Source organism: Condylura cristata, unplaced genomic scaffold, assembly GCF_000260355.1.
Source record: "Condylura cristata isolate star-nosed mole 26May11 unplaced genomic scaffold, ConCri1.0 scaffold00039, whole genome shotgun sequence".
NCBI lineage: Eukaryota > Metazoa > Chordata > Mammalia > Eulipotyphla > Talpidae > Condylura > Condylura cristata.
Window position 1 is genome coordinate 6,438,726 of NW_004567140.1, and position 20,326 is coordinate 6,459,051.

The window sequence follows — 20,326 nt, forward strand, 5'->3', positions numbered from 1 at the left end:
ACACACACACACACACACACACACACGACTGAGTGTCCCCAAAGGCTGCAACAGAATTTGTCTTGACTGCGGGACGGACAGGGCAAAAATATGCCTTGACCACATGCAAACAACTGGTTGACTCTCAAGAGTCGCAGCTTATTTCAGAAATACTGATTCCTACTTATCAGCCTATCTTAACTGATGAGAATGCCTGCACTGTCTGAAAATACATTATTAGAAGTGGCTGTTGTGAAAAATCAAGCTACAAAGTGAATGAAATGACCCTATTCTGCCTGCGACGGCTTTCTCAGAGAGAGCCTTTCATGGGGGATTTTGTTGCTGCACTTCCCGGCTAAGGAGCTTTTACCCTCAGGATACTGAGGGCGCAACCACCCAATCACTGAAATGCGCTCTCTGGATCGCTACAGCTTATATCCCAATGAAACTGAAAACACAGAACTGATAAAGACGTCTTCCTGAATTTCCGCCAGACAACATGCCTCCTGCCCCAAGACGCGGGCCTCAAGTTCCTAGTTCTGAACAAACTAAGAGACTCATGAAACCGCTAACTTGCCTGGCGGTTACCTCACTTTTAAACAGGTGTTACGGAAATTTAATTTCCTCTTTACTAGGCCACACACAGTAGCAGTGGGAACACGCAGGGTCATCGCGCTTACCTGTACGGCTTGTCAGAGTTATGGATGCGCCTGTGGTTCCTGGCGCCCACGTACGTGGTGCTTGTGTACTCACAGACGTCGCATCTGTACTGCTTCTGGACTGAGGACTTACTCCCTAGGCAAGGATTTCAGGGTTTTAGCGACATGCTTTGGTTAGATTTAAATGACAGTATTTACATTCCAGTATAAAAGAATATTTATATCACAGTCTAGTAACATTTCCATCAAGGACTTTTCACTGTCAGCGACCTGCATGTGGCTTTACACATTCCTCTGCATCTGTATCGAGTATCACCTGACTGCAAGCACTTACATCGGGCTGGCTGCTGTTTAATGTATAAATTCCTAAAATATATTGCTGACTGCGCAGGAGCTGAAGGAACCAGATACACTCTGTGTTAGTTTACTCAATACTGGCGATATTATCTTAAGGAAACAGTAACTTGCCAATAAGCTGCAATGTCACACCACAACCCAGGGTTCCAAAGTGTGGGGACAGAGCAGGTGCAGTGACCCCTCAGCCAGTTCCAGCTGCCGCAGTCAGCCACAGCCTGAAATGTGAGACAGGACATTTCCAGAGAGGGGCCACATTCACATACTTTTACTGCAGCATATATTTGAGACTGCCCTATCTTGTAATTGTTGCTGTTGCTGTTACTGTTTCACTGTGCTTAATTCATAAATGAACCACAGGTCAGTACGTACAGGGAAACACCCAGCCTGTGAAGGGTTTGGTTCTCTGTGTGGTTTCTGCCAACTCCTTGGGGTATGTGTGTGTGTGTGTCTTAGAACATATCCTCTGTGGGCTACTTGGTAACAGACTTTACATTATAAAAAGCTTTTTCATCCTGTGGGTTTATTTGTAACTAAATGTCAGCTATCAAAGTAACAATGGAAAGAAAAGCAACTGCAAATTATGAAGTGTTAGATAATGGAGTATAATTACTTCTAGTAAACCGACAGGTCACAAGGACTGAGGTGGTGACTAATAGGAATTTGCAGCCTCTAAAACTCAGGAAACAGGGACCCAATGGAAACAGGCCGTGCAGCTAAACTCGCTATGGAGCAAGGCTGGTAATCCGGTCAGGGTAACCTGAGGCCACACAGCCGAGGGACCAGGCCTATGGCACGGCCGAGCACCTGCAGCCTTCTTTACTCTCTTCCGCCTGCACCCAGTGAGCCGACCAGGCCCGGCCTGCTTTTTGTTCAGAAACACAGCAGACGTGGGAGGTGCAGCAGAAGGTAGAGTGGAAGGAACTTTAGGTGGAACACCAGTGAGAGGCATAAAAGTGAAGCTGGTGGCGTGAAAGAAAACCCACACTGAAATTTTAACAAAACAAAGAAAATCCACAAGTTAAATTTAAGCTTTCTAAAACAGAATTTTTCTTTTGCTAACAACTATTCTTGCCAGGCAGGACAAAATGGCCTCATTTACTGGTATAAATCTATAACATTAATACACACACTAATCATAATTATAATCTAAGTATTGCTCTTAATTGGTAGGTTAAAAACTTGGACTTGATTATAAGTGGCACTGTTCCAAATGCAGTTTTTTAAAAAGCCCTGAAAAAATGAAGTGTGAAATATTGGATAATGGTTTTGTGTGAGAAATATTACAGATCAATGACAACTAATAAAAATGACAGATGGAAAAACTTAATATAGCACAGAATGAGAGTCTGTGCTACTTCAAGCAACTGTTTCCAGTGGAAAGAATATTGGACTGAAAGTTAAAAACTTGGGCTCAGTCCGTGCTCTGCCACTTAATACCAGGGAGATCACAGTGAGATCTTGAAGACTCAGTTTTCTCATCTACAGAATGGAAAGATGAGACCGGCCCAGCGGATTTAGTGAGCTGGGGGACCCAGCAGGATTTAGTGAGCCGGGGGACCCTGATTCTCCTTCCCTGCAGGCTGTACTTCACTAGCGTGTCTGAAAGCCTGTGACCTGTCGCCACACTTCAAGTGGGCAGGGACTTGCTTGTTTTGTTTACACTGACTCCCTAGGACTTGGAAAACTTTACGTTTGCCATAAAGAACAATTAAATTAAATGCCACAAAGAAACAGCAATGAAAGCGCCCTGGCCTCAGCTCTGTCACACCTGCAGTGACTGCTGTCGCAGCTGTCAGGGCAGCCTGGCTGGGCTCCTCCAAGGCGGCGATGCCGTCACTGTGCTCCAGCACCGCACAGCAGCCGGCTGAGACGGGCTCCCCACGCCGCCTTGTCGAGGGAGGGCTCAGGGACCATTTTAGTGGATGTCTGAGCGGAAAACATGCCCTGAGCAGAATGTGCCGCCACAATGGAGAGCAGCTGCGGACCACGGACACACGCGTCTCCCTTCTTAGCTTTCTCAAGTACTTCAGGAAACAAATCATTTTTACCTTCTTTGTGCGTTAAAATATCATTCTTTGGGCTAATCGAGTTAAAAGACCTAAAGCTGCATTAACAAAAGGACAGTAACAGTCTAAGCATGTGGGAGGTTACCAGACACCTGAATTGTTAGGACAGAGAGAAGCAAATGGAGCCGAACTGGGGGCAGGGAGGGTATCGCAGCCACACGCAGGCTCATGTTTGAGCCTAAGAAACGGAGGGTGATCTATAAAAGATGCTGCTGCAGGGTGGTACATGGTGGACAGATGCTAGTGCCGTCAAGTCTGAACTGGCAATTTTAATCTGAGCTGACATTTTGATTGCTTTTATTAAAAGTGTGAGTTTTACCGTTTGTTAAACCATTGGGACTGTTTTAAATGACTGCTTTTGAAGATGGTGCTAGAAAAGACCTACTCTAGTCTGGTGTTAACCGCAGGTGGTGCCACTGAGTAGCACTTTATTCCTTCATTAGGGATTTATGAGCCAATGGTATCAAATGCTTTAATGTCTTCTTTAAAGGGGATATGGAAACATAATGAATTAAAATAAAAGGAGGCATTTAGGGGCATTTTGTAAAAAAAAAAAACAGAACTGTTTTAGCTCAGCCATCTATCGCAGAAACAGATGCTGTGTCATAAACTCCCTTTGTTTTGGGTAGTTTTACAGGGGTGACATCTGCTTGACAAGGGGATTTTGGTGCTACAGTGGTGTCAACATCAGTTCTTTCAAAAACATTCTAGAACCAGTTATGCTTTCTGGGGTATAATTTAATGAAACATTATGGTAAAACATTTTATTCTGCAGTTGTTTCTAACTTTAATTCTTAGGAAGTCTAAAACGGAAAGTCACCCCAATATGTTTTATTTCCCATAAACACTATGCGCCATGCTTGAGACATTTAGAGCATATCAATTTAGGGAGATGATGCAAGGAAGCGCAGCTTATTAAGCTTTATCCCTAATTCTCCGAAAGGCATCAGCCCTTTCATGAAGCTAATTAAATCTTTTGCGTCTAATATTCCTATTAGCAGAAATTTGGCTGACTGATACCTAGCTAGCCTATAAAAAGATTCTGGAACTTTTATTTTTTAAATAACGCAGATGAAACCTGGCAGTCACGCCTGGGTAAGAGTAAGGATGGCAGCAGGAAGGCTCAGCTAAAGTCTGAGGTGGGGCTGCCATCTGGAAAGCCCCTTCCTCATGGTCACCGCACTGAGGGAGGAGGCTGGCAAGTCTGTCTCCTTGTCAGGGTTACAGCCGCAGCCTGGCTCCGGCAGGACAGGGCGCACTTACGCACAAAGCAACACAGCGGAAGCTGAGACCTGCCGGAGGGAGCCCTGCTAGGACCTGGCAATAACGGACTTCCTCCACTCGCAGGGGTTCCTCAAGAATGGATTTGCTCATGTTCGTAGCATAAAAACAGAAAAGATACAGAGCTTTACTTCCACAACCACCCACATGACAACCGATGGCATTTTGCTCTCCACATGTTTGTCATGCAGCCTGTATGAGAAAACGCTGGTACCTTCCTGAACACACTTCCCATCGGCCGTGTCACTGGAAATTCTTGACTCATTAGAAGCTGCTATTGTCAAGGTGTCTGAGAGACTGTGCTGCTCTCTCTCGTGATTCCTCAGTTGACTCTAAAAAATTAAGAGAAACTAGTATGTAATTTTCAGTAAGGACATGTACTCAGTCACCCGGAGGCTCTAGAGGAGTCGATGTTTCTATGATCTAGAACATATTACTAATATTTATTTTCACTAGTCTTTAAAAATCAGATTGCAACAAGTTTTGACCCACGTGACAATTTATGCAAAGAGAAACAGCAGAGAACTCAATCTCATCAACCACGCAGCTCTTTCCTGGTCTCTGAGAGGAAGCCACGGCAGTCCTAGGAGATGTTTATGCACGGCATGCGGCTGCTTACTGACTGACTGACTGACAGGCCCGCACAGAGAGACAGTGGCGAGGATAAAGGAACACTTTCACCAATAAACCCAACTGGTAAGTCTTGCTAGTTTTTGCCTTCAAATATTAACTAAACGCGTAAGCAACACCTAACAGAAGCTGGTGCTCGCAAGGCACCCTCCTTCTCCATATCCATCCCAGGACTCGGGATTGCAGTAGCAAAGAGACTCTGCGAGAAAGTTTGGGAACCTGCTTGCCTTTGCAGATATGTCGATATCTACTTGTCTGATGGCCGAGGCCATTTCACAATTTTTTAAAAAAAAGATTTATTGGCCCTCCCTGGTGGCGCAGCGGGTTAAAGCACAACACTGAGAATCTAAAACCGCTTCCACATGAGTTCAATTCCCGCCTGCCCTGGAGGTTAACCACATGGCGCGGCAGACCTCTCCTGACTGGGCCCGCTGCTCCCCTCAGCAGTGTACTTCGTAGATCTGCCTGTTCTGTTCCCCACTCTGTCTCTGGTGAAGCCTCTCACCGCCCCTGAGCCTCTGGCCTGTACCCCAGTTCTGTATGCACAAATAAATAAATCTTTAAAAAAAATTTATTTATGCATACAGAACTGGGGTACCAGGGGCAGTGAGAGGATTCACCAGAGCAGAACAGGCAGACTGAGGAAGGACACTGCTGAGGGGAGCAGCAGGAAGACAGGAGAGGTCTGCTGCGCCATGTGGGTCACCTCCGGGTGGGGGATTGAACTCGCATTGTGGCCAGCTCACAGTGCTGTGTCCTAACCCTTTGCGGCACCTGGGAGGGCCCCCATTTCACAATTCCATAAGACAAAACAAATGGTGGTGAATCTCAGACTTAGGTATTTGAGGAATAATCCTGATTACTTTTTTTACTATTAATCAGATGCCAGCTTTAGGTAATAGTAAAGAAAACAAATCTATATCCCAGCTAGTCCTTTAGGATATATATATCCTATTTTTTGGTCAAATAGTCAGCTGGCACAATGAAGAAAACTGCTAAACCAGTGATTCAGTGAATGCAAGTTTCCTTAAACAGTATTTCATGTTGACTTTTTTGTGTGTGTAAAGAACTGGGTGTAGGCCAGAGGCATTGGGGGGAGGAGGGGTGAGAGATGGATTGACTAAATGGGGAGCATTCTGGCACACAAGATCTGGGATACAGGCCAGGGTACCCCAGTTGTCTGGGAGCAGAGAAGGTGGATTGACTGAAACACACTGCTAAGGGGAGCCCTGGTTCAGGCAGGAGAGGTCTGCTGCGCCAAGTGGGTCACTCCCTGGCTGGGGATAGTGATGAGACGTTTAGGCCAAGAGGCCCACTCATGCGGGGTGTTGGTCTTAAGGCAATGCGCATGATGAAAAAAACAGTCACCGCTTTGAAAGTCTCTCAAACAGCCCACAGAAGAGCACACATCCCCTGGACTGTCTTTCATGAAGTTCAATCAGCCCATTTTCTTCTCCACAATGATAAACATCAGGTTTGTTTGTTGTGTAGCAGCTGAAATGGGGCTAGAGTAAGAAAAAAATTGTGTGCTAATGATGCAGAATTAAAGTTGTGGGTGTCAAATGTGTGTGCATTATCACTCTGCTGGACACGCCTCGGCCATTTTAAATCAACACCTTAAAAGCACTAGCATCACAGAGGGGCTATTAAGGAGGCAGCAGGGGGCAAGGACCTCTTCCCAGAGAAGTTCTGCCTAGACTGCAGTCACAACTAGTCACAACTTTGATGCTAGTCTGGGAGCCCCTTGGGCAAATTCTCCAACTGGCTGGGTCTCAGTTTCCTACCTATAAACTAGGGAGGGGGCCTATAGCCACAAGTTTCCCACTAGGGCCCTCCCTGGTGGCACAACGGGTTCAAGCGCAGCACTATGAAGCCCCTGCAGCACCAGTTCGATCCCCGGCCAGGGAGAGACCCACAGGGCGCAGCAGACCGCTCCTGACCACACCCCCCGGGGCCCTGCCGCTCCCCCCAGCAGTGGATTTCTGCTCCCCACTCTGTCTCTGGTGATTCCTCTCACCCCCCTACCCCTGCCCCTCTGGACTGTACCCCAGTTCTTGTGTGTATAAATGACTCTTAAAAACAAAAACAAAGCCCCGCTGATCTAAATTCTAAAATTCTGTGAGTGACTCACCAAGCCATGCTTACCTTATAGTGAAAAGACTCTTCACACTGCTTGCACTGGTAGATCCTCGTTTTGCAGTGGTTAATCATGTGGTTCTCCAGATCTCTGCTGTCGTCGGCTATGTGCTCGCAGATGGGACACTGGTAAGGCTGTCTCTGCCGGTGGACTCGCAGGTGCTGCTTGATGTAGCCCTTGTTACCGCTGGCGTAGTGGCACAGGCGGCAGCGGTAGGGCCGCTCGGCGTTGGGGATGTACTCCACCACGCTGCCTCCTGCCACGCTTGCGTCGCCGCTGGGCTGGCACTGGGCGTTATCCTGCAGCTCCTTCAAGATGTCGTCATCTGAAGCGTTCTGATCTGTCCTTTCCCTCAACTTTTCAATGACAGTGAGCAAGGACATGCTGATGCCTGTCTTCACTTGCCCGTCCGACAGTTCCTGCCGACCCTCTGGGAGCGCTACCAAGGTAGAGCTGCTTTGGTTGAAAGCAGTTAAGCCATCCGCAGAGCTTTTAAGTGGCGACATCATTTTGGAGTATGCTGCCAATGTGCTATCTACCTGCCTTTGTCCGGTATCTGGAGCTAAAAGGTTTATATTCCCGTAGTGGCCCAGGTTGGCTCTTGTTAGTTCTGCAGCTCTGATTGGCATCGTGACCAGCGCTTCTGCAGCTAGTGAGTGGAGCCTAAGAGACTCAGAATTCGTCCTTCTTCGGCCTGGCGGGGCATTTTCATCAGTTGCCAGTCCTTTGCTCAGTAACTCACTATCCTCCTTCTCTGGATTGCTCCAGCCGATGATCAGCCCCCCGATATCGACAGTACACTTATCGGAACGGTAAATCTCCTCTGTGCCTTCACACCCAACTGGAGCTTCCGCTGGGCTCAGGTTCTGCCCCTCTTCCATCTCAGCATTCATGAGGAAACGCTTCTGGGAAAGCGTTTCTTCAGCGCTCGGCAAACGCTCCACTATCACATTAACATGACCTTTCTTGTTTGGGCTACTGCTAATGATTTTCTGTGCTGATGAAAGCAGACTGTCAGCGATCAGATTCTCCTCGGCATCAGAAATCACCTCTAGCATTTCTTCCTCGTGCGGGTCAAGGGTAACGGACTGACTGAGGTGAGCTCGGCCTTCCACGCGCTGCTCAGAAGGAGCAGTGGACAAGGGCTCAGAGCTGCAGATCTGCACCTGAATGGAAGGCCCGTTGTGGATACTCAGCTCATTGTCCCCAATCGCAATGACCACGGCATCAACGCCCCCTGGGGCCGAGGCCACGGAAGCATCTAGCAGCCCGAGGGGCTCGTTTTCATTCTCAAAGATTGGATAGGAACAATCAACCTCCCCAGCGTGTTTCCAGGCATGCGTTTTCAGCATTCTCTGCTGCCCGCAAGTGTAGCTGCAAAACAAGCACCGGTACATGCCATACTGCTCATAGGCATACCACTTCCTCCTGCCCAGCCCGGCCACGGACGCGGCCTGGACAGCACGAGCCGGAGGGTCACCCACACTCACCGCGACGTCAGGAATGCTTTCGTTATTTCTTTCTGTGGTTCTCCGACACAAGGAGTTGGAGGGGCTGACGCACTGCTGGGCTTTGGACTGAGGGTGGCCGCTGGCATCGTTTTCATGGTCATTTACCACGTGAGCTTCAAGTTCCTCTTGGCTCTTAGAGGTAACGTGGCACTCTGAACACATCAGTATCACCTCGTTCTGCTGACCGTGCTGCTTGATATGATCTTTCAACACAGAAAAAGATGACGACAGAAACTTACAGAGGCTACACTGGTACGACATGGCCTTCCCATCATTCGGGGCGAGAGAGTCAGGGGCCGGGTTTGTCTGCGACATCGCAGCCCGTCTGACACCAGCAGCAGGTGACTGGATTACTTTAGCTGGAATCTCACCAAGTTCTTCAGCTTCAGGAGACCGTGTTGTAGCACTTGACCGCGAGCGCTTTTTTCCAATCAAAAGACATTTTTGTGACTTTTCATGTTCCACTATCTTGCTTAACTTTTGGATAACATGGATTAATGGATCTGTTTTCACTTTTTTTGGTTCATCGATTTCCAAGGATGAACTGATGACAGTTTCAGCGGCCAGTATAGCTTCCTGTTCCCCAATATCTGGCACCAACATGGCAACGCTGCTGCTTTCTTCCATACCTACAAAGGATGATATGCAGTGAAAATGGCAGGCTAGACAAGTACAGGTACACAATGCAATCCTGGCACGATAATCGTTGGGTTAACCTAAGTAGTTCCTACCTGGGAGCTAGCTGCCCATCACTGTATGTGGCTACCCCCAACACAGACTACAACCCTTGAGAGCGTCGGTCTAGAATGCTGCCTTCCACCAAAACAGAGGATGGAACCTTCACACCTTCCTTTGGAAAAGATTTTAACAGTCTGTATCTCTTTTTTGCCTCGTTTCTCCTCCCCGCGCCCCCTCCAGACATTTAGCTGAACCCACTGGTACTCATTCTTGGCACAAGGCCAAAAACCCAAACAGCTTCCCACCCCTAGCTTGATGTAGCCATTTCTTTTGGAGGTGGGTCCTCCTTCACTTACTGTGAGGCATCGTTCTATAAAGCCAATACATGATTAATATAATACTTGGGACATCACTTCTGACTCCAAATGTAACTGTAGTATTATTACTCAAATTATAAATTTCTAGTTTTTTCTCCCCACATCTTTGGAATTATGAAAATACAGTCATGTAACCAATTGCAAAAGGCATAGTGAATTTCAAGAAGTCTGAGGCAAATGAAACCAAATAAAAGCAATGAGCTAGTTCCTTCTTTTACTTCCTTTGCTTTATCTTCCTGAAGATAAACCACAAACTATGCTGTGGCTTTTTCTAGAGGTCAGGTTAGTGGTAAATTATTACTCATATACATCCAGTTGTTGTTTTTTTCCTCTTTTCCTGAAAGGGAAAAGGTCATAGGAGAAGTGAGAAAAAAAAAAAAAAAAAAAAAAACCAAACCACCAAACCAAAAAAACAAACTGATCTTCTAGTTGTGTTTCAGTTCTAAATATGCACAGACACTTTAGAAAGGTTAACCATAGGATCCAGTAAAGCACTAAGGCCAAGGAAGTCACAAAACATAAAATACGCACATTCTCTTTTAGCCTGAATCTTGAATACTCTATTTCCTGGCAGTATTTTCATTCCAAACATTTCCTTTGGCTTAAAGTGAGATTAATTTGTTGACTTGGATCACATTTTAAGGTTGGGCTTCTTTCCAGCAACAAGTTTTGTTTTTCCACATTTTAGGTGCATTCTGGGATCTTACTCACAACATTAAATAAATGCCAACAAAATTTTTAGTGGCACTAGAGACCCAAAACCATACTTTGCAAACTTCAGTCCCAGGCTCTGATTCTGACTACAGGGGGTGGATTCAGGCTCCTCTTCCTCCAGGTGACTGATCAACAGACGAGGCTGCAGTACCAAGTCACAGTGGACCCCGCCACAGTGGACCAGGCTGGTGCCAGTTCTACATCAACTCCTGGCAGCAGTTGGGCCTTTTCCACTCTTTCTGGCACACTTGCTTTCTTTATCTAGGTTCACATCAGACAAGAAGGCAAACAGTTTGCTGTGGGCTTTACCTGTCTCTCCCTTCCTCCTACTCTGCTCACGGAATCAGCCCTTCCCCCCTTGCCACCTCTACCTGCGAGGGGCACACCCAGTCTTCAGAACGGCAGCTGTCTGGCTCCCAAAGGTCAATTCTTGGAGCATTTTCTTTCCTAAACCCGAGGGTTCTCAGCCTCTCAAAATATTAGTTGCTTTTACAGCTATAGTGGAACAACAAAATGTTTTTAAATGTTGATCCTCAAATCACTGAAGAGGGGACCTGTGGGGGAACAATTTGTTTTAGTAAAATCCTTTGGGACTTCACAACCACTTTTCTTTCATATAATTCCCCATTTTTAGGCCACTTGGAATCGCGGCTGTCTATCCTTTAGGACCATCCATTTAAAGCTTTCTGTCTGTTGCTAGTGAATAATGTGACTCCTAAAACAGTCAGTTTCTTGCACAAGAGTTGGGGCTCTATTGTAGGTGTGAGGTCACCTTGCCAAGAAATGAGATACCCAGCCAGGCTGATTGATAACCCGAAGGTTAACACGTTGAGTGTCAGCTCAGCGGACTTTGCACACCCACAGGCTTGGAAAGGCGACTCCTGTTATTCCTCTTCTACTAATGATATAATAGGAGGGAGACGGAGCGGTGCAAATTGCTCCCTGTGGATATCAGTGTGCACCTTAAAAAGAAAGTGAAATGAAGAGGAGGAGGAGTCCCCCACCTCAAGAAAAAGACTAATACAAAAGAATCTGACAAAGCACTCAGATTTTTAAAGCTGTGCCTGCTCAGGCATTAAGAGCTAATGGAAATTTGCAGCAGATGCTCCAATTTCCCCCGAACATTTATGTAAGTATCTCATTTTAGAGACTGCCTACATTTGGGAATAAGTACAGAAATGGCAGCTATAAAACAGATATGACAACATAAAATACATCAAGAAACACCTGAAAGCCAGTTTGGATCCACATGGCAAAATCAACTCACCAGTTAAGTCTCATTAAAACTAAGACTCTGATTAAAAACAAGGTCACATGAACAGCTCCGACAAAAGAGGAAGCTAAACTGGCCTTGCTTTATATTCCCACAAAAATTTCACTTCAGCCACCAAGGTGGTTTTGGGACTGCATGTTAAGTGAGGGAAAATGTATTTCAATGACAGAGAGATCGGAACACAAAAACAATCCCAGTGGCCGAACAGGTTATAATCATTTGTACAGTATCCTTGGCCTCCAAGAAACCAATGCAAATACAAGTGTAGAAAAGATCGCCAATGAGGTGGCTGGTTGGGAACAAAACAAAAATGGCAAATAATGTAATCAAATTTGTGAGCTGGGTACCTAGGAGTTCCCCATACTATTCTTTCAAGAAAATGTTTTAAAAAAATTAAAACAAACAAACAAACAAAACAACAGTATGAGAAAAACTGTTATGTGGATGTGTGCAAAGCACCAAGCAAAGTACCAGGAATGGAAAAAGCATTTAAATGCATCCAACTGAGTGGACTGAGTAAGACAAATTAAGAAACTTAGGAGAATGAATGGCTTTTAAACAATGCAACAACATAAGGGAAGGTAACACGAGACCTGAGAGCTTGCTTTGGTCTGGGAAGGTTAGGCAAAGGCTTCTTCACAGGAAAGACGCAAACTGTAGTCCAGAAAGGCACGCCAGGTGTCATCCACTACTCTTCTAGGCTGCCTCCTGCCCCCTCTCTGCTGTCTCAAACGGGGTTACATCTTTAGGCGTGCAGCCCCCTGGTTTCTGGGTGTGACATCAGTGGGGAGCGATGGAGCTCAAGATACTCATTTCCTGTTCCTTAGTCCCCTCTTTCTAGTGACCTTGCTGGGCCATGTTACTCAACAGAAGGCATTCTCTCCAGGCTGGAGGCTCTGCAAGACACTCCCGTCTGTTGCTGTTAGCCCTCGATAACCAGAATATTCCTGTGGTTTGCTGATATGTTGTTATGAATATCTTTGTATATAAACCCTTCTAATTTCCATTACTGTAACTTGAATGTGCCAGTTGTTTTCTTAGAATTATACTGTCACAAGGGTAAGACAGACAAGGCAGGCAGCCCAAACACTACCTTCAGAAATGAAAAATAAGCACAGGGGTTAGTGGAAAAACCAGTATGGCTGAACAGGAATTCTATTAGGAGGAAAGACCAGAGGCATCAGGAACACAGGGGGTTTACTGCTTGAAATTTTTGGACATTAATACTATTACAGCAAACACCAAATTGTGACAATTAAGAATAGTACCCTAAACCAGAAAAATTCTACACCTTTACTACTGAGTCTTGAATTTTCCTAGAACCACATTCCACAGGCAAAAGCTTGTAATTAATGTCTTACCCAAGAAAAGAGCCAAATTATTTTAGTTGTCTTTATTTCCTTATAATTTGCTATTCAGTTTATTTGTATATCTAATTAGCTCCTTTCAGTTATAGCAGTATGGTTATCATAAATCAAACTGAACAATTCATGTGGGCCTGAGAGCGACTGGAGAAAGGCTGTAATTTTCTGTGTAAGCATGAAGACAGTTCAGAGTATTATAAAAAGCCTTCCCTTTTAGCTTAAGGACTTGTTTTTTTTCCAACTAGAAAAAACTGTCCATAGTACCCAATCTTCTAGATTATTGTGGTTCTAAACCACAAAATATTTATTTCAGTCCAGTGAAAAAGCAGGGGACACGTATTCACAGGCACCTCTCCCGAAGTGCCCTCTCTCAGCTGTGTGAGAGAAGAAAGTGACTGTTCCCGTGGGTTTCAGATTCCTCAGATACAGAAGAAGAGAGCAGTGTTGGTTATGTAGCAGGGTGGTCCCTAGGAAAAGGGAAGTTCCAGGTTTGGGGGTTCAGGAGTGCTCCTCTCTCCCTGCCCTGTTAACAGTTACTTTCATGTTCCTGAATTATAAATTGCCTGTAACAAATTTCCTCAGAACTGTTTATATGTTACTTACAGATTTACATTACTAACGTCGTACTAACATCGATTATCATTTATTTGACTTAAGATCTCCTTAGCTTAATATAACTATTGCCACTGAGGAAAAATGAGTATATCGGAATTATGAATTTCATACTCTAAAACTTCTTAGTTGGCATTTAGTCTGAGAAAATATTCTAATTTGGCAGCTGCAATTAAGACAGAAGGTCTAACTAATGTTAGCCAGTGTTCAGATTTAACATTTACTGAGCACCCATAATGTGCCAAGCATAGTGCCAGGGACTATGGAAATGGGTTAAGAGGGAATGTCTGCTCAGGAGGAGCGCCTCTGGAATTGTATGTTACTTCAGTAATTCCTGGTAATACCAGTCTCTTTCTTAGAGATGAGCAATATGAAACTCACATATGTAAAGTAGTAACTGCTTCAAGAACTGGAATTCTGGCCTATCACATTCTAAATCCAACCTTTATCAACAGACCAATTTCCTCTTGTTTCTTAATGACAACAAAAATGTATTAAGTATCAACAGTGTAACGAGTAAGGGCCTTTTACAGGAGGCACTATCAAACATGTTAGTGTGTTTGACGGTCATCACTCTTTGGGCCAAGTAGGTGTGACACAGTTCTTTAAGTAGAATTCATCGCGGCTGAAATGACTTACCCAAAGTTACATGGCTGTTAGAGGAAGAGCCAGTGTCTTTCAAATCAATTCCTGAAATAAATACAGTCCCCTGGGTCAATCTTCAAATCCAGCTGTGGCCAAGAATGAAAGTATATAGTATCAAACATTTCTTTCTTTCTCTCTCTCTCTTTTTTTGGTGAGACAAAGTAATCCCCCCCCCCTTTGTCAATGAAAAATTTCTCAATATTCTATGCCAAAAATAAATTCAGAGTGATATCTATGCAACTCAATCATGCAATGCAAACTGACATAACTATCAAACAAGTAGGCATTAGGCTTTTGCACAAATCAGAAATAATTGCTTTATAAACTCACTAGTTGTGTATTATGCTTTAGCTCAGAATTTGATCAAATCAAAATATTATTGGTTTTACTGACAATTAGGAAAAACCATGGCATATTGCTTTTTTTTTAACATGAAAAATAATACTCTACAGGATGATTCTGCTAACTTCAAACAGTTCTACAAGCACAGTGGGCTGAAAGGCAGCAGAAGACAGGACTCGGCGGACTGACCTATATTTTTGAATGCAGTTTCCTGTCCTGGTCCTGCATTTCTTTGCTACAGTTTCTTATCTACCTAGAATGAATCTAAAAGATTAAAGAATACTTATTTGTCTTCCCCGGAATGCTGCCTTATCGATTATGGCTAACAGTTCACTGCCGGGGCAGAAAACTTGTGTTTAGTCTTCCCCTTAAGTTAATTTTAAACGAGTTAGTGAAGTAAAGGAATGAAGGGTCAGACATTCTCTTTTAATCAACAACAAAACGCGTACAATGAGTCATAGTGGAGTACTGAAGAAGTACAAACTCAAGGAGTTGATCATTCCTATAATCTCTGATAAGAGAGATGCAGACGGATAGCAACTACAGTTAACTAAAAAGATCGCCTACGGGCTGGGATGGTGGCCTCCGCTTAACTAATCATCCAGGCCTTCCACACCAACCGTTCACTTCAGATGCCCGCAGGTCTGAAAAGGTGGGCGCTTTTCCCAATGATCTCAGGGGAGACCATTTCATCAAAGAGGTTCGTAAGAGGTGTAAGAGGTGCAGAAAGCTAGGGCTTCCTTTCTGTAACTAGTTTCTTTTTCCCTACAGCAAGCGGAGGTTAGCTGAGGCAAAGAGGGGATGAGAACAGCAATCAAGAGACACGGCGTGGCCACACTCGTTAGTTCCATCCCGGCCGGCCTAAGCGGTCTCACAATTGCGGAGAGGAAGGAAACAACGCTCCAGCCGGCCTGCCTGCGGGCTAAGCCGGTGACATTACGCACGGAGCGGCAGGTTCCCCCCACCCACAACCGCAGGGCAAGCCCGGGGGCTCGGCGAGCCTTGCTTTGGGCGGCAAAGAGCACCGAAAGAGGACGCGGAACTTGGGGCTTGGGGCTAGCACCGGGCGTGTGTCGGCCGGCTCAGGAGGAAGCGGCGCGCAGGTAGAGGCCTGAGGGGAGGACGCACATGGCTGGCGGCGGCGCTATCGGCTGGCGGAAGGGCGGCCCCGGGGCGCTGTACCTGCGGTCGGGCGGCAGCTGCTGCTTGCGCGAGCCTCCTTTGGCTGGCCTGGGGCCCGGCCGTGCCCTCGCCCTCCTCCTCGCCCACCTCTCTCCCGGCTCTTTTCCCTCTTTTCCCCCGCTTTCCCCCTCCTCATCCGGAGCTCCAAAATGGCGGCGCAGGGGATGGATCACGTGAGCCGCGGGCAGGTCAGGTGACCCGAGTGGCGGGCGGCGGGGGCGGGGCGACGCTCAGGCCCCGCCCACGGGCATCCCGGGGCGCTGAGGCCGGGTGAGTGCGAAGGAGATGCTGGCTGAGCTCGCCGTGCTCCTCCTCGGTAATGCGCCGTGGGGCTCTCGAGGCCCCGCTTAGCCCCCGCCGTGGTCGTCTGGTCTAGAAGTTAGTGAGTGTTAACTTGGCAGTCTTCCCACGTTGCGCACATCTGCTGTGGGCTACCCCCCTCCCTTCCTCCCGCCCTCAACTTCTTGCAACAATGGACCGGTGTGGGCCCCTGTGGACGTTCTTTTCAGCCCCATGCTTGTGTTTTCATTTTATTTTATTTCGACGGCGCTTGTTTGGGCTGTCCTTTTCGTGGGGTGGTGTGGCTGAAATGCCGAGGCCTGAACTCGCTTCCTGACTGGACTGCAGGTGTGAGTGAGGGCTAGAACTGGCCCACAGAGCTCTATTTGCTTGAGAGCTTGAAGGTTTCTGAGAGCTCATCCTAGGGGTGTAGAGGCTGACTTAGTAGCTTGACCCAGCGACACTACCTCAGTCCTGCGAGGTCCACGGGGTCACCAGGAGGGCGTAAAAGCCCAGTACAAAGCTCCTGATGCTGGGCCCAGCTTCCCTGGCATGTTGGACAGTTCCGGTAGATTTGTAGCAACACAGCAGGAGACTGGGGCTTGGAGGTTTATGCAGCTCTGTAGCCACAAACAGCAGTGAGGGAATAAAACCAAACGGTCCTGTTGTACCAGTAGACTAGACTTTGCCATTGAGATCCTGCCAGGGGACTCCCAGAGATATAAGGGAATTTTGCTGAACGTTGATCAAGTGGGAGGGGAAAAAATCAAGGAAGACCAGAAATTGGTGAAAAGAAGAAATTGAGAACAAATAATCTGCAAATTTCTTTCCTTCACATCATGTAACTTTAGTTTATAACTATCAGAAGAGAGATGTTTCTTTAAAAGATAAGTCTTAACTGTAAGGTTCTTGAGGCTTACGTGGACAGAACAGAAATCAGAGAATTATTTGATCAGGGAAAGGTGCACAAAGTGGAGAATGTACTATTGAGGGAAAGTAAGAAAATGCTGAAGTGAGGTGGTCAAGTGTATGGTAGAAGTTCCCGTGGCTGTCACTCTTGGTATTTACTTGCTACTTCTCAGTGTTCCTCTTTGTGGCCAAGATTAGATAGAACTTTCCTGTCTTCCTCCTGGTTTGTAGCTGTGGTCCGTGACTGACTGAACTAGTGAAGTGTGGAAGTGGGGGTGGGGGGAGGTACTGCCTCCACCCTGCAGCATATATTTACCAGTGCATTCCATTCTGGGGTGCTCTTTTTCTTTTGGCAGTGTTAAAAATAGTGGCTACCCTCTCAGCCTATATTTTAGGGTGACCATGATGATTTGAACCTCAAACCTCCCATGGATCTGTAGGGTGATGCTTTGGAGCTGTTTGTTACTGCACCTTCTTACCCCGAGTAACTAGAGAGGAAGAACAGTAGAAAGACACCATTATAGGCAGGCTGAGATGTGAATGAAAGGGCCTTCATTCTTGAATACAGAGAAAGTCTAAAATGGAGAATCTGAAAGAAAACCCTAGACATCAGTCCTCCTTAGTGGTGCAACAGATTAAGGCACAGCACTACAAAACTAGCTGTTGCCGCTTCAGCACGAGTTCAATCCCCAGCCAGGGAGTGACCCACATGGTGCAGCACACCTTTCCTGACTTGTCCGCTGCTCCCATCAGTAGTGTATTTCAGTCAATCTGCCTGTTCTGCTTCCCACTCTGTTGAATCTTCTCACTGCCCCCACACCTCTGGCCTGTACCCCAGTTCTGTATGCATAAGTAAATAAATCTTAAAAAAACAACAACCCCGAGATAGTTTCAAAAAGCCAGTGGAGGGAAACCTCGTATTTATCTTCCCTATATGGAGCTATGCAGAAAATGTCACTAAGCGGTTTATGCCAGAGGAATTAAAAAACATTCAAATGAGCTTTCATTGAACTTGTGGACAGCTAACTAAAACTCTTCTAGGTATGTTCACTTGCCACAGAATGTTATTTGTCACGATTTAATTAACCAAGATTTGGTCTATAGATAGGAAACTTGCTTACTCAGCTATCTACCACCTACTCAGTGGAATCAGATTTTGTCTCCAGATGAGCGATGACTTAGATAACCGAATCCCTATCTCCTCACATCTCATTTTCCCACTTTGAGATCATTTATTAGTTACTTTCCCCCCTAAGTTTCATGCATCTGTATCTTCTGAAATCATCAGGGAGATTGATAATGCATAATGCGTGCTCGACTCCAACAACAGTTTGAACCCAGAGACTGTTGGGATCTGGGGCGTCTAAGGGCAGTGCAGTGAGTTGTAGCCAAGGAGATGGCTGGTTGTAAACAAATGAGGTGCTAAACCAGTCGAAACTTGAGAAGACCAATGAATTTCCCTCCTTGCTACTCATGGGGGACACCTTGTCTTTGAGTCATGAGATTGGAATAAATTTCTTTGGAAGAGGCTAATCTTGTGAGTCCTTGGCATAGCACGGAAACCTGCAGACACGTATTAGCCTGTATTTCTGTTAGTTGCAAACTTACCAAGATGTTAAAAGACATGCATTTAGAATTTATCCTGCCTCGAAAAAGGAACAATTGTGAAAGGGTAAGAGAAGGCAGGAGGCCTGAAAGGAAAAAGTTGTGGTGATGTGATCTGAGAGGATGAGCCTAAACGCTTTCCCCAGGAGCTGTCCTGGGGCTATAGCAGGTGGACTCTGTCTCCCTAATGTGTCCATCCTGCTTGTGAAATGCAAAGTTCCTTTTTTTGAGCTTCAGATGTCTTCTGTATGGATGTACAGAGTTTAATTATAGGCATCCTCTGGTTCAAAATTGGGACTTAATCATTAAGAATAATGGCAAGGTTTGATTTTATTAATGAATAAAAAGATTGCTTGATATAAGTCAGAAGGAATATAAGATTAAAAGACATGATCTATTATCATATATACAGCTGCCAGTAATAAATTAACATTAGCTCTGGGTTCCTTACACTTTGCATCCTGAATATATACCTAGAAATACTTCATAATTATAGTTCAGGTCTCCAGAATCATCATAAATTATCCATCTGTCATTCATTCTCTTAAAAAGCCTCAGACCTACATTATTTCAGAAGTACATCGATGTCTAAAGTCTCTGGTGCTACGAGGCACACATACTAATTTACGTCTTCTTGAGGACACGAATAAACCAGCAGGGCACACCACAACTGGCGATTAGGAAGAAATGGGGAGAGAACAGAGGCAGCCTGTACGAGAGCTGGGCTTTGCTCTAGCTGACACTGGTTTTGCCTAACTTTCAGCTCCACTGTTTTGGGCCTGAGCCTCTAACTGGTTTAGAAGAACCCTGGCAGAAAGCTCACACTGTGAGCGTCCAAAAAAGCTCTGTAGTCTAGGTTGTTAAGGAGATTGACACATGGCTTCCTTAGCTCCTGGGACTCATACCCAGGACTTGGGTCTGGAGGACGCGAATCGATGGTGGTGACACCTAGTGGCTGACCTGGTATGTGCAGCCAAGTCAGGGAGGAGGGACATTTGCCTTGTCCAGCTAACCCAGGCCTGACCCGGGGCGTCTCATCAGGCAAATAGTTGGGTTTCTGGCAGAGATTCCCTGAAATCATTTTGATTTGTGGTTGGGATCCAGGAAAGGCATCAGCAGGCGGGGAATGGAGGTGGAAAGGGGCTGCTTGGGAGGCCGTCAGGAGGCTCCTTTCAGTCTGGTCTGCATATGCCACAGACTTGCGCTGTGCAGAGTGAGGCTCCGTGGAGCAGGGTGCTCGCCTCCGCCAGACTGTCTCTCTGCTCCAGTGCAGACTGCTTATTGGAACGCTCAAGCAATTTTCAGTCGTCTTTGTCAATAAAGTCAGTCTCTTCTCCACAAGGGGAATGAAAATGAGATTTTGAGACCTCCAAAGGGCTGTCTCCTTTGGCCACTTTATCTGCCCAGAAGTCTCAGCCGAGTTGGGTGGTAGCTATTCGCTATATCCAAAACCCTGTTGACAGGTAATACCACCTGCTTCTGAACAAGACAATGTGATTATAATAGGATACGGTTACATTCTTCTCAGAGAAGCAGTTTCCTTAAAGTGGTGACCTTTATTGATGAGAGGGGCAGAGGAAGAAAATGAAAAGAAGAGGGGGAAGAAGATGAAGAAAGACACTAAGAGGAAAAGAAACTGCTAATCAAACCCAGAGAGCCTGGCTAAGGGGTAATCCTGTGACCTAAAAGTGTGTCATTTGTTATTTTGACAGCTCCTCTTGAGGTG

General features: G+C 45.9%; 1 protein-coding gene across 2 annotated transcripts in view; it reads right to left on the reverse strand.

Annotated features, from left to right (window-relative positions):
• The window catches only part of ZNF507 (zinc finger protein 507), a 27,536-nt gene extending 11,598 nt beyond the window's left edge, over window positions 1–15,938 (reverse strand). Inside the window, exons 1-5 of one of the 2 annotated variants that reach the window (XM_012733215.1) lie at window positions 15,808–15,870; window positions 14,278–14,369; window positions 7,118–9,249; window positions 4,557–4,674; window positions 660–774 (exon numbers count right to left, since the gene is read on the reverse strand). In XM_012733215.1, the coding sequence (XP_012588669.1) occupies window positions 660–774; window positions 4,557–4,674; window positions 7,118–9,247 (2,363 nt within the window). In that variant the 5' untranslated portion in view covers window positions 9,248–9,249; window positions 14,278–14,369; window positions 15,808–15,870. Of the gene's footprint in view, window positions 1–659; window positions 775–4,556; window positions 4,675–7,117; window positions 9,250–14,277; window positions 14,370–15,807 lie in introns of both variants that reach the window. The other variant, XM_004693599.2, reaches the window with a different exon arrangement.
• Between the last annotated feature and the right edge of the window lie 4,388 nt (window positions 15,939–20,326).